At 28.3% G+C, this 13,367-nt stretch overlaps 3 protein-coding genes across 4 annotated transcripts in view; all 3 read left to right on the top strand.

Moving 5' to 3' along the window:
* LOC126838441 (sialin-like) overlaps nucleotides 1-13,367 on the top strand; it is a 146,527-nt gene that overhangs the window by 73,739 nt on the left and 59,421 nt on the right. The gene's annotated exons all lie outside the window — the stretch shown is intronic.
* LOC126838445 (uncharacterized) lies at nucleotides 4,113-4,919 on the top strand. The gene is made up of 3 exons (XM_050572852.1): nucleotides 4,113-4,396; nucleotides 4,468-4,590; nucleotides 4,650-4,919. Exons 1-3 carry the CDS (start codon nucleotides 4,239-4,241, stop codon nucleotides 4,831-4,833), a joined length of 465 nt encoding a protein of 154 aa, XP_050428809.1. The 5' UTR covers nucleotides 4,113-4,238; the 3' UTR covers nucleotides 4,834-4,919.
* LOC126838440 (importin subunit alpha-6) lies at nucleotides 8,201-13,252 on the top strand. 2 transcript variants are annotated; one of them, XM_050572844.1, is made up of 8 exons: nucleotides 8,201-8,455; nucleotides 8,643-8,816; nucleotides 9,317-9,535; nucleotides 9,596-9,816; nucleotides 10,783-11,046; nucleotides 11,330-11,534; nucleotides 12,197-12,340; nucleotides 12,415-13,252. In XM_050572844.1, exons 2-8 carry the CDS (start codon nucleotides 8,652-8,654, stop codon nucleotides 12,760-12,762), a joined length of 1,566 nt encoding a protein of 521 aa, XP_050428801.1. In that variant the 5' UTR covers nucleotides 8,201-8,455; nucleotides 8,643-8,651; the 3' UTR covers nucleotides 12,763-13,252. The 2 variants fall into 2 exon arrangements, with proteins under 2 accessions (XP_050428801.1, XP_050428800.1); XM_050572843.1 differs by lacking the exon at nucleotides 8,201-8,455 and adding an exon at nucleotides 8,467-8,581.

Raw genomic sequence — 13,367 nt, 5'->3', positions numbered from 1 at the left:
TATCATTACTGTATCAATAGGTACACACTGCGCGGCTTAAATAAAATTAAGATTTTGCGAAAAACTGCCTTTATTATACTCCTTAAAAAATGTGTGGGTACCGTTCTTTTAAGTATAGACGTTCGAGTATGTGATTTAGGTTTCAGTAATAATTAGTATATACCGTGTTTTTATTCCAATGAGTAAAATGTACGTTGTAGGTATACTGTATACCACGCAGACGCTTTTACAGGTCATGAACGGCTACGGTGCGGTGGTGGATTGAAAAAAAAATCACCTTCCTATTTTGGAAACACATAATATACTTATTAGTTATTACACACATATACATTATATATCATCATAACGTTATATTATCTCAGTAGGTACGATGCACATAATATTGTGCTGTACACAGCCACAACCAAACGTGATGTGAGAAAAATTACACTGCGTGTGTTTTGTATGCCTATAATCTATATCATATACTTATCAGCAATTATAGAATTTACAAAATATGCTAAGGATGCTGAGTACAAAAACCGCAATGAGCTTTTTCGACGTTTTCCTGCGATTATCCCGTTACATTAAACAGACGTGACTTTTTGATTTTAGTTACGAATACCCGGTTATTATTAGGGTGTATTAGCTCCCCATTAGTTGTTATTCGATAAGTGTTGTGAACACAACCGTATTATATTAAAGCAGTTAAGAAGACAATATCATACAGCCAATTTACCAACATTAAAACACACCTACGCAGAATGCGTTTTACTCGATCCATGAAGATTTTAGATATAAAATACCTAAAAAAAAAACGAAAGATCACAAGATTTCGGAGACAATATCATATCCTTGTTTGGATAAATCTAAAATTTTGCCTAATATTTAACATTAAAAAAACAGTACTTTGAAGCTGAGCTAATTGACATTGTGTTGACAAACGTAACTTATATTAGGCGAAAAAAATCGCCTTATCGCCATATTGTTGTTATTATTTACGTATTATTATTGTAGCGATTTGTATGAAAAGAGATCTAGTTAATATTAATTATTATGTTAGCTAGTGCTGAGGAGTCCGTCCATGGTTTCAAGGGGTGTCGAACCTTGATACGAAGCCTACGAGTATACGTAAATGTTAAATTTTTTTTTTTATTATTATTATTTATACAATTTATACATAACAAGTTTTATTTTTGATAAAGATGCGTATGGTCTTACTCCTATACATCCTAGATTATAAAACAAATTCGTAGCTTTCTCTTTGAGGAAGCAATTACTGAAATATTTGCACATTTTCAGAAAGTAAATGTTCATAATGAGTCACACCATAAAAGTTTGAGTAAAGTAGTAGGAAAAGTTAGGGGTCAATAATCAATTTTTATTTATGCCTAGAAGGTCAACATTGGGACCAGTATTTTGTGCGACGCAACTAATTTTTAACTTTAAAGTAGAAAAACATTAACTAAAGTTTTTATAGACTTAAAAAAAACACATGACAAATGACTAGACTGGTATTAAAAAATATTCTATTGAAGAAAAGCGTCCTAAAACTGTATACAAATATAAAGAATCGCAAATTTTTTGTTTCCTGTTGTCAAATAATAGTGAGCTTTAATTGTGCTAATGTTATTTAATATGTATCAGAATCAAAATCCAATGAAAAGTCTTTGGTTACAATTTTTCCTAGGTTTTAATATGATTTTAATCATATTGACAAGATAAACATTTTAAGGAAGAACATTACATGACAATATACGAAAATTGATATTCCGTGTATATAAGTTATAATTAATTTGCCATACAACTATAATATTACTACTACTTAGTAAATTCAAGCTGTTGTTATTATTATATAATATTTAACAACTTAATATTAGAGTGAGCATCGTGAAATACTTATTTAAAAGTTAAAACCGATGTCGTGCGGAACAATGCGTGTAGAAGTACTAAAAACATAATATTAATATCTTTGCGCTGTATCACTTTGTTGCCATAAAAATCATTGTTAGCTAACAAAGAGCACAACCTCGTTTAACAAAATTAATTTACTTTCCAAAGGATATTGAAAAATGGCTAACAAGTGACGTTTAAATAAAGGATAATAATATTAGGTATTTAGGTAACTTCATTCTGCTGTACACTGGGTTTCCTTTAGTCATCTTTGAAATTTTGTATTTCATATTTCTTAAGAATAGAACTTAACGCCAAGTCACGTATCACAGACACGTATAAGAGACAAGAACCATGTTGTCAAAATAAACACGCTTCCGTTGGCGAAATAAAAGAGTTTCGAATAATGGATAATAAATAAAAAATGATACAATACCTATAACGTACTTTATGAGGTAATATAGATATTTCTTATGTTGCCATGTTGCAAGCTATAAATTAATAAAGAATTAGGTATGCTTCAATATAAGTGATTTATATAATTAATAAGTAATTTTGTTTTTTAAGCTAATAAAATTAATAGTAAATTAAAAATAATACAATTAGGTGCATAAGTTATCTTACAGATTAGGTAATAAAATATAATATTTTAGAACTCATTGAATAACTTGAAGAATATTTTCTCGATAATTAATTATGATTTTTTTAGTTTGACGATATGTAATAAATAATAATTTTATAATCACTGGGGACTTGCAAGATTGATTTATTTGTATGTTTAATTTTGTTTTTAAACGATGCTTGTCTTTACAAAATATGATTCATTTAACTAAAAGTTCAATTGCACAAATTTTCAAGAATTTGAGTTATAAAGTATTTTTTTTAAAGAACTGATACATTTTTATTTTTTGCATATAATAATATTACAATAATATGATATTTGCCACAAGCGGTGGTTTTTATTGATAGGGATTTCAAGTTTTTTTTACAGTTTTTCGATTTTATACTTTTAGTGCGACATGAAAATAATACAAAAATATAATAATGAAGAAGACCAAATAGTAATTAGTACCATATATTTTACATTTTTTTTTAAATTATAAATATTGTAGTTTGTAACTAGTTTTTAAATCACAACCTTAAATAATAGCTTATAAAGTAATTTATTTTAAATGCTATCATCTAGACCACCCCAAACTAAATAGCCCATATTGGTAGATAGACTGATCTAAAGCAAAATATATTACACGCATTGTTTGCTTGGATACCAAACCAATAAGCTTATGAAATGTAGGAATTATAGCGCGTAGCTTTCCTACTAGATTTTGTGTATGCAAATTCCATCGTAAACTATTATCAAAAATGATACCCAATATCGGGTGCTTGTTACTTCTTTAATAGTTTACTATTCCCACCGACACATATATGTATAATTATCGGATTAACATTTGATAACGTTTTATTAAAATACTTCATAAACATTGTTTTATCTCCATTTAGAGTCAAATTTATGTCACGTAGGCATTAATAAACTTTGTTGACACCAACAGTTGCTTTATAATTAACCCATTCCCAAGATTTGACAATGAAAACTATAAGTATGTCATCTGCTTAAAATACAACTAAACCATCAAAATGTAATGTATACAATTTACTATTTACTATTTATATACATATATAGATATATCATAAAAATTAAATCGTTTAAACAAAATTATAAGTATTTGATTATTTTATTAAAGAAATTACATTTCTATGCTTGGTTTTTTATTTCCAACAGGAATTGACAGCGCTATCTATCATCAAACGAACGCTAAAATGTTTATAAAAAAACGCAGTACAAAATGCCTACTTTACGATTTTAATAATAAATAATAATAATTGAAATTAAAAAAAAAAACAGAAAACTATACTACAAAAGATATCATAATTTATTTTTAATCGAATACAATTTTATTTAACAAAAATGCAGAGAAATAATTACTTTTAAAAATACAAACATACATTGAAATTTCCACTAAATTGTAATTATCCACGAAATATAAATAAAACTGTAATACATTTCTCTTAAGAACGAATAATATGTTTCCGAAATTTCTAAAAATGGTTCACTAAAACTGAAAATTAAAAAATATATGCGCGCCATTTATTACCAGGAAAAAGTTACCATTTTATGTAGACACATCAAGTTTACCTGCTGTTACTTTTGATAAGACAATTTTTTTATCATTATTAGTAGTTAATGTTTCGGCCGTTCAGCTCCAATTTCCAATTGATATTCTATATTGTTTTATTACGTTTTTAGAATTAGAATTTAGAACAGTTTTTTACTCTTTTTATACTTTGTACCGTATCAAACACACATAATGGCTCCAGACAAAAATTCATTGATTGCTAAAATCGTTAGCTATAGACCTCCAGCACTTGACCGAAATTCCGCGATAAACTTCTATGCTCCAGCCTTTGGTACATTCAGTTATACGGTTTTATCTATAAATGTGATGAACCCTGGACTATTGCAAAGGTATGACAATTGCTGCACGTTATCTGTATATATATCGAGATCAACTCTACTGAAATGTCTTTTTTTTTTAGAATTGTACCCATGCCCGACCTTACCAACTTGCTGCTACTGAATTCTTGTGTTGGATCGGCTTTGTTCATTTCTGGTCGTCCACATTTAAGTGAATCACCTTTGAAATTGCGTGTTCTCTACAGGTAAAAAGTGTATGTTTTTTAATAATAACGGAAATTAATTTACTAATTTTGATTTTCAGTGCATACGGATCGATCATTTTCAATTTGGGATCAGTGCTGACATGGGCTATAGTACGCAGTTTGCTACCAAACAACTCTGTTTTGGTTACGCTGGTTGGCCTAGCTTCTGGATGTGTTCTTACATGCTGTGGTAAAGCTTATTTAAATCTTAATGACGAAAATGTAAAAAAAAATAAAAAGTAAGCCTACTTACACTTTTAGAAATGTTGGAAGTAATAGTATGTTGTGTGTAGAAAATAAATTCCAATTTTGTACTATACCTATTTAAATATATTTTCATTTTTTATTCGGTGGTATATAATAAATAAATTCCTTGAAACATAATCCGTAATCATTTTATTAGTAGTGTTACTTGTCATATTTGAATATATATTAAAAATACTTATCTTTTAAAATTTTAAAAATGTACGGGTTATTTTTAATTTCTATTCTCGTCATATTCTATCTATTCTTATACATTATTTATTCCCCAAAAATGATGCTTGTCAAGATTTTTCCCCTAATTCATAAAATATTTATTTCCAAACTGGAATAGGATTTTTTTTATAGTAAAATTGTCCATAAACTATGTTTTAAACAAATTTATTTCATAACTAATTAAGACATTTTCAGTAGATATCATTAAATGTAGAGTCAAATAAACTAACTAATTACATTTCAATTAATTAATTATATTATTATAATTAAATTATTGTGTATGACATAATATATTATATTAGACAAAAAACAATGATCAATGTATACTTGAAAATATGCTTGTGTAACTTTTATTTAAGATAGAAACAAAATTATCTACTGTAATGTAATTATTTCATTTTTTTGTTCTATACTGTAATACAATTTTTTTTATATATCTTATTGTTATTATCACTTATTTTTTATATGTACCATCTATTATGCACCTACTGCACTTTAAAAATTCATGAAAATCTTGAATAATATAATAATAATAAATAATAATAATAATAATATAATCATTATAAAATGATGGCTATTAGTTTTCAATAGGTTATATACTAAAGTCTGGGAATATTGTATATACCCTGTAAGTTAAACTATATAACCTATTTTACTTATTAACTAGCACTAGCCTGACTATCCTAGTATAAAACAAATAAAGTTGTTTTTTAATCTACTATTATTAATAATTTATTAACAATTCTATAATTGTTTAATTGGTTAAATATAAATGGCGTAATCAAACAAATATTATACATTGGAAATATATTAAAAATAAAAGTAGTTTATATTCTATCAATGCAATGTAAAGTTCAATTGTTCCATTTTTAAATAATTGCTTTCTGTTTACATTGTCAAAACTTTGTAATAATTTAAATGTTTTTGTTTATACCTATATATGTCATTGACTATGTTGTGGTATTTAAAATAAAAAGCACAAATAAAAGATAATTATTTTACTATTAGTTTTTTCTTGAGTAGTATTAAGGTAGCGTCATCACTCACATATTATGCTGTTAAGCTAACAAAAATGTGTTTGATCTATGTACAAGCGCAAAAAAACTGTTACCATTACGACACAAATCTTCTAAAAATTTTAATCAAATTGAAAATATTGTATTTTGTTTTACCAATATTGTTTATAAAATAGATTAAAATACTTCCGAACCTATTAATATACAAAATATAAATGTTATTTAAATCAATATTAAAAGTTTTGTAAATTGTATACTAAAATTCTACAAAACTTTTATCATTTAAACACAACTCTATATCGACGCGTCTTACGAAAAGTACCACCCTTCAAGTTCTTACAAAAACTAGCACTGTTGGCACCAAGGCTTGAACAGTGCTAGTCTTCATAAGAACTTGAACGGTGCTACTTTTCATAAGATTCTGTGAACAGTGATTGTCTCCGTAAGAAGTCACGAATGGTGCTACTTTACGTATGACGCGTCAATATATAAAATAAAATGTTCTTACTGACTGATTCATCATCACCTAGACGGAACTACTGAAGCTATGAGTATGAAATTTAGTTAGTAGTTTCGTTTTATGACGAAGAGACCCACTAAGAAAGGATTTTCCAAAATTCATCCCCTAAAGAAGTAAAAATGAAAAACGTGAATCAAATTAATTTTACTTAAGTTTTACATTAAAGTTATATGAAAAATATTAAACTAATAATTTCTACTCAAAAATTCAACTAAGCTATGTTAATATGCAGGGTATAAATGTAAAAAAGAGAAAATTTAACAAAAAAATATACATATTTAGTCTCAATCTGTATGTATGTGATTTTGTTAACTGGGTAATGAAAAAACTTAATTTGACTCTCCAAAAAACGAATATGTATTTTTTTCAAACAATAAAATTATTTTTAGTAAGCAAGAATAAATGAATTGTCAAATTTTAAAAATATATTGTAAAATTATACAGGTATGCCTAACATTTTTAATCAGTTTCGGTGAAGGCAATGTAATCTTAATTGAGATCTAGTATTGTTTATATATTATAATATTGATAATGATATTATATTATCATGTATATTAATTTAATTTCTTTTTCTTTTTTGTGAACAATCCAATGGAACTTTTTTATACTACTATACCTAAAATATATTCGTCTTAAGCTGAATATAATTTACTTACATTCATTTTAATTTTCTGATAAGTTAGAAAGCAATGTTTATAATTTAGTAAATTATAAAACAAATGTAATTGCTTAGTAATTAAATACGGATTATAGATTCAAATATATATATTTGTCGAGCAAAAACCATTATGCTAAATATTCATAATAATAATGCGTATGCCTTATTAACATCATTAGTAGTATCGATATCAAAAAAAGGGACACACAGGTCGCATGTAGGCTGAGGCCCATGGGCTGTGGTTCGTTAAAATAATTTTGATGCGGCATCTCGCGCCAATACGAAATTCTTTTCAAAGACGTTGTAAACTTCGGCGGCGGGATGACAATAGACTTCATAAAATGTCTATAGACTAGACGGTTTTTAATGTTTATTGTTCAGAGCGGCAGTAGTCTAACAGCATAGAATGGATTTAATTTAAATTTTGTGCTGTTAGCATAGGCCATAGTCGCAGCCGAGATGACAGCTGGGTTATGTACACCAGGTTATTGCATATCACCAATTTACCAATTCACAAAATGACATCGCAAGAGGATATCAATGTTTTTCAATAGACCTAATATTACACGTAATATCTACTATTATTATAAAGTATAAATTAATTTGATTGCACAGATAATAGATAATATAATATTCATATTTATTATAATTATAATACGATAATTATAATAAATGTTTGATTTGCTTATTTTGCGCAGCCATTTTGTTTTTTATCATAAAAAAAATTCGATGGGCCAGGGAAGCAATGCAATAACCTAGTATATTTAAGCCACGGGTTATACTTAACTATAACCGGGATATCAGCTGTTTGTGATCGTTCCAAGGTCTTCTTACCGCGCACCGACATCCCCACCATCTACCGCACCCAGACCTTTACCATGTTATTTAACGACCAACCTATAGGTTCATCTGATATTATATTATTTTCCCTATGGTTTTTTATTTTCCTAGTGCGTGCGCCGTGCGTGTTTGAGTATATAGATATATATATATGTATATTATTTGATTACGATTGCTCACATCGAATGCTTTGTGCACTGTAATTCGTAATAATATGGTGTTGTTCCCAGCGCCTTAGCAAACGTTCAACTGTCAACGATCGTCGATTCTGTGTCTACAATCGGTGTCCACTGTCCAGGCACCGCCGCCGTAAGCCGTTGTACACTCACGCACATTATATTATATCAAAACATCGTAAGTAAGCGGTCTTCGCTTCCCATGCGCGCGCTCCCGCTTTTATATTTCCTTAACCTTAAATACACATGTACAGGTAAATGTCAACCCTTCGCAAGGGTTTTGGCAGAAAGCGCGGGCGCCGTGGTATGATATACTGTTTTTGTGCTACCAGATCAATTTTAAATTTTATGTTGATAATCCTCAGGTCAGTACCATGTCGAACTCGCATAGAATGCGTTACAAAAACGAAGGCGTTGACTCCAAGGAGTTACGCCGACGGCGCGAAGAAGAAGGCATACAGTTGCGCAAGCAAAAGCGAGATATTCAGCTTTTTAAGAGACGCAACATCAATGACGGTATTGAGAACGATGATCTCGATGTAAGTAAAAATTGTCTGTTGTTCATTGGTTCTTTTGCGTTTATTGTGGTCAAGGTATAATTTGAATGTTTCTATAGATTTCTGTATTTTAAACTTGTTTTTCTATATTTTGTTCTAGTTACCTACTGAATTTTTTATTTTATTGTTTTAATATTTATTACATTCCATTCTTTATTTACCAATGTTTTTAAACTATTGTTTTATCATTGTGATGATAACCAAAATATAGATAAATTTACAAAATGTAATTTTAATGTAAAATAAACTGGCGCTGTTTATATTTGTTCTATTTCTATTTACCGTGACTAAATAAATAAGCATGATCTAAATACTACAAATATCTTTACACTTGCCTCAGTCATGTTATAATGAGAAATAAGCATTTAGCACTATAATACTTCTTTTTTTAATTCTGGGGATGAATTATCTTGCATAATATTATCTAACGATCATAACTGTTTATTAATCATATTAAGTATTTTATTGTTATTATTTTATAGTCTGCTGTACCAAATATTGTGTCAGAAGCATGCAATATCAATGATGAACTAATTAAACATTTATATAGTAACAATGAGGAAGATCAACTAAAGGCAACACAAAAGTTCAGAAAGTTATTGTCATCGGAACCCAATCCGCCTATTGATGCGGTCATTGGTACTGGTATTATCCCTCGGTTTGTTGAATTTTTGAAAAATACTACAAACAGTCAACTTCAAGTATGTTCTATCAAAAATGTATTTTTAGTATAAAACTCCAATTTAATTTTTATTTTATAGTTTGAAGCAGCATGGGCACTGACAAATATCGCTTCTGGAACATCAGAACAAACCCGAAAAGTAATGGAAGCTGATGCCGTGCCCGTTTTTATATTCTTATTGGAATCGTCCCATGAAGATGTACAAGAACAAGCCGTTTGGGCTTTGGGTAATATTGCTGGTGATTCCCCAATGTGTCGTGATTATGTTTTAAGCATGAACATAATGAAGCCATTATTACAGTAATTATTACAAATAATTTGTCCTTAACAATATTATATTTTAATTTTTGCTTATGACACCTCAATAATTATATGCATTTATGATATATTGAATATATTAATATATATTCAATTATAAATATTAATCATGTGTACAAATTTAATTAAGACATCATAAATTATATATGGGTGTGCATAGTATGAATGAATTCATATATATTTTTTGATTAATTTAGGCGTTGGCGAAAAAAATCTTTTTACATAAATATTATTATACATAATTTATACACTGATCCAAAAGAATATACGCAGAAACCAAAATGCATTACTCCCAGCGGCACTGGCACAGCCAAAAGTAATACGTTTTAGTTCTGCGCTGGTATATTCTCTTTTAGAACAGAGTATAATGTATTTAAAAGTTAATTTTGAAAATGTCACTATAAAACCAGCTCTCAATTGACTGGTAGTACAGGTCACAGATTATTATCAATTATCAGTACCTAGTTAAATAAACAGGCTACAATGTGCTCTAGACTCAATTATATAAAATTAACATGAATATAATACTACTTTTTTAGAAGATATTAAATATCTCTTTTTTAATTCCAGTCTTAAGGTTTATATTTTATGTCTAGAGCGATCACTAAAAAGATGCTCATTTATATTTAATGACAAAAGAACACATTTTTCTTTTTAAAAATTAAAGCATTCACTTTTTTTTTTTTTATCCATTTAGTAAACCTTCAAACATGCAAATGTTATATTTAATAGGTAATAAAATATAGATAATACAAAAAATATCTTAAAGGCAGTTTCATTTTTTTTTTTTTTTTATGTAAATGAACAAGTCAAATTTCATTCACATTCAACAAAAAACTGAACCTTTTTGAGTAACCTCAGATAAAAGGACAAGTTCAATTTAGAACATATTTTTTCTTAGCACTATTTTATAAATGAAAGCTAATGAATTATTTTATATTTTTTCAGACTTCTACGGAATTGTTCACGTTTGTCAATGACTCGTAACTCAGTTTGGGCTCTATCTAACTTGTGTCGTGGTAAATCTCCACCTCCAGATTTTAATATGGTATCGCCTGCTTTGCCTGTTTTGGCTGAATTGCTGACACATTCTGATGCTGATGTATTAGCTGATACGTGTTGGGCTTTATCTTATTTATCTGATGGCCCAAATGAAAAAATTCAGGCGGTTATCGATGCTGGAGTTTGCCCAACTCTAGTTGAATTACTTATGTAAGTTTGATATTATTGATCAAGAAAAAACATCGGCAATACTTGGTGGTTTATTTTTAATAAAACCCCTTAACCACAAAAAATAATACACTTAGCGTATAACTAAAAAGTTCTCAGTCTGTTGTGAGCGTTGATGTTGCATAACATGGCTAACAAAATACACATATACGCTAGTGTATTATTTTTTTGTAGTTAAGGGTTTTTAAATATTTTGTTATTCTAGACTTTACTAATAATATTAATACTTGCGAGCTTCTCAAAGTGCTAATTAATTATTCCTTAGGTGTACGCAGAATAATGTTGTTTCCGCTGCCTTACGAGCTGTTGGCAATATTGTAACTGGTGATGATGCCCAAACACAAGTAGTGTTAAACTGTTCAGTACTACCATGTCTACTCAGCCTATTGGGTTCGCCAAAAGAAACTATTAGGAAGGAAGCCTGTTGGACAATTTCGAATATTACAGCTGGAAATAAAAACCAAATACAAGTAAAAGATTATAAGTATACAGGGTGATTCATTAAATATAAGACACTATTTTTTTCTTGAAATAATTACTATTTTGTAGTTTTTTAGAGATACTATAGTTCATGTTTTTACATTTTAAAATATTAAAAAATATTTATCTTTTTAACTTTTTTCCAGAGCGTTTTCAACTTTTAGGAACGTATGTTTTTTATTAACTTTTTAGATAAAGAATAATTTGCTGAACATGTTGACTAGTCAACCAGTTTTGGATAATTACTTTTAAAGATATCACAAAGTATTATTTTTTATCTGCACGCATTACTTTATCACTTTCCACCACCAGTCCTACATTTTAAACTTTAATAACTTAGTGTAACTATACTATACTAAACTGGTTATCAACCAGTCAAAATTTTCAGCAAATTATTCTAAATCATGAAAGCTAAATAAATGTACACGTTACCATTTAAATTTTAAAAAATGATAGAGCTCTGGAAATAAAGTAAAAAAGATAAAAATGTAGTAGTTTTTTTAATATTGTGAAATAAAAATTAAAATGTTATAAAAAATAAATTAATTTTAATTTTCAAATATTTTAAAAGAAAATGAGTGTCTAATACTTTATGAATTACATAATATAACATACAAAACAATATACATTTGTATATGCTTACTTTAAATAGGCTGTGTTGAATGCAAATATTTTCCCCACACTAATTCATATAATGGGCACAGCCGAGTTCAAAACTAGAAAAGAAGCAGGCTGGGCTATAACAAATGCTACATCTGGTGGAACGCAAGAACAAATACAATATTTGGTCGAAAATGTATGCTTAATTATTTTTATTTTTCTCAGATTGATTACGATTTTTATATTCCACCTTTTTTTTTATTTTAACAGAAATGTATTCCTCCATTATGTGATTTGCTGACTGTGACGGATGTTAAAATAATCCAAGTAGCATTAAATGGGTTAGAAAACATTTTAAAACTCGGAGAACAGTTATCTAAACAAACAGGTACCGTTAACCAATATGCCGTGCTCCTGGAAGAATGCTACGGATTAGATAAAATAGAGTTCCTGCAATCTCATGAAAATATTGAAATCTATCAAAAGGCGTTTGGCATCATTGAACGCTACTTTGGTTCAGATGAAGACGATCCTCGAGTTGCGCCATCTGTACAAGAATCTGCTGAACAGTTTGATTTTAGAGATCAGAGTGTTCCTATGGCTAGATTTGAATTTTAACCGTTGCAGGAATTATGATTTGAAAATTATTTTTTTCTTTTTGTTTTGTTGTCCTTGATTACGCATCAAAAATTATACAAAACGTAAAACAGATATTTTGTATCTTTAAAAAAAAATTGTGACTGATCATACTCAACTACTGGCATATTTCTTTAAAAATAACGAAATATAAATAAGAACATCTTAGTAAAAGATTTTTTTTTTCGACTAGTGATTTTACAATTTTCTTTATTTTTAACTAGCAAATATTTGCTCGGTGATTTAAAATCTTACCATTTCAATATCAATAAACTTATGTTTTTAGTAATATTGTGTAATATTGATGTACAATCACCACATTGTGTGAAAACTTCAATTTACAATATTGTAATAAAATATAAAACAATTTTTATATTGTACCTAATTTGATGAGTTGTAAGTAATCAGTTTTTTTTTTTATGAAATTGTAATATTATCATTATGAATATTAAAAAATTATTGTATTGCCTTACTACTTGATGGATTTTTTTTCCAAATTGGCTACATGGCAACACTGTTCTTGACAGCAGGTATTGTAGACACCCCCTTGTAAAGCAAAGCACAAAGTGGCGCTCACTTATTTCAAA

The sequence above is a fragment of the Adelges cooleyi genome, unplaced genomic scaffold (genome assembly GCF_023614345.1).
Source record: "Adelges cooleyi isolate 19-005CV unplaced genomic scaffold, UGA_ACOO_1.1 ACOO_flye_CR_arks_rails_tigmint_CR_PRNA_30, whole genome shotgun sequence".
NCBI classification, from domain to species: domain Eukaryota; kingdom Metazoa; phylum Arthropoda; class Insecta; order Hemiptera; family Adelgidae; genus Adelges; species Adelges cooleyi.
The sequence above is the reverse complement of the archived record's forward strand: the minus strand, read 5'-3'. Positions and strand labels throughout refer to the sequence as shown.

Excerpts from the sequence above, each read along its gene's own strand:
- LOC126838445 (XM_050572852.1), top strand. The coding sequence starts at position 4,239 with ATGGCTCCAGACAAAAATTCATTGATTGCTAAAATCGTTAGCTATAGA. Across the intron at positions 4,397-4,467 it reads AACCCTGGACTATTGCAAAG|AATTGTACCCATGCCCGACC; the intron begins GTATGACAATTG and ends TTTTTTTTTTAG. Across the intron at positions 4,591-4,649 it reads AAATTGCGTGTTCTCTACAG|TGCATACGGATCGATCATTT; the intron begins GTAAAAAGTGTA and ends TTTGATTTTCAG.
- LOC126838440 (XM_050572843.1), top strand. The coding sequence starts at position 8,480 with ATGCGCGCGCTCCCGCTTTTATATTTCCTTAACCTTAAATACACATGT. Across the intron at positions 8,582-8,642 it reads CAGAAAGCGCGGGCGCCGTG|GTCAGTACCATGTCGAACTC; the intron begins GTATGATATACT and ends GATAATCCTCAG. Across the intron at positions 12,341-12,414 it reads TACAATATTTGGTCGAAAAT|AAATGTATTCCTCCATTATG; the intron begins GTATGCTTAATT and ends TTATTTTAACAG.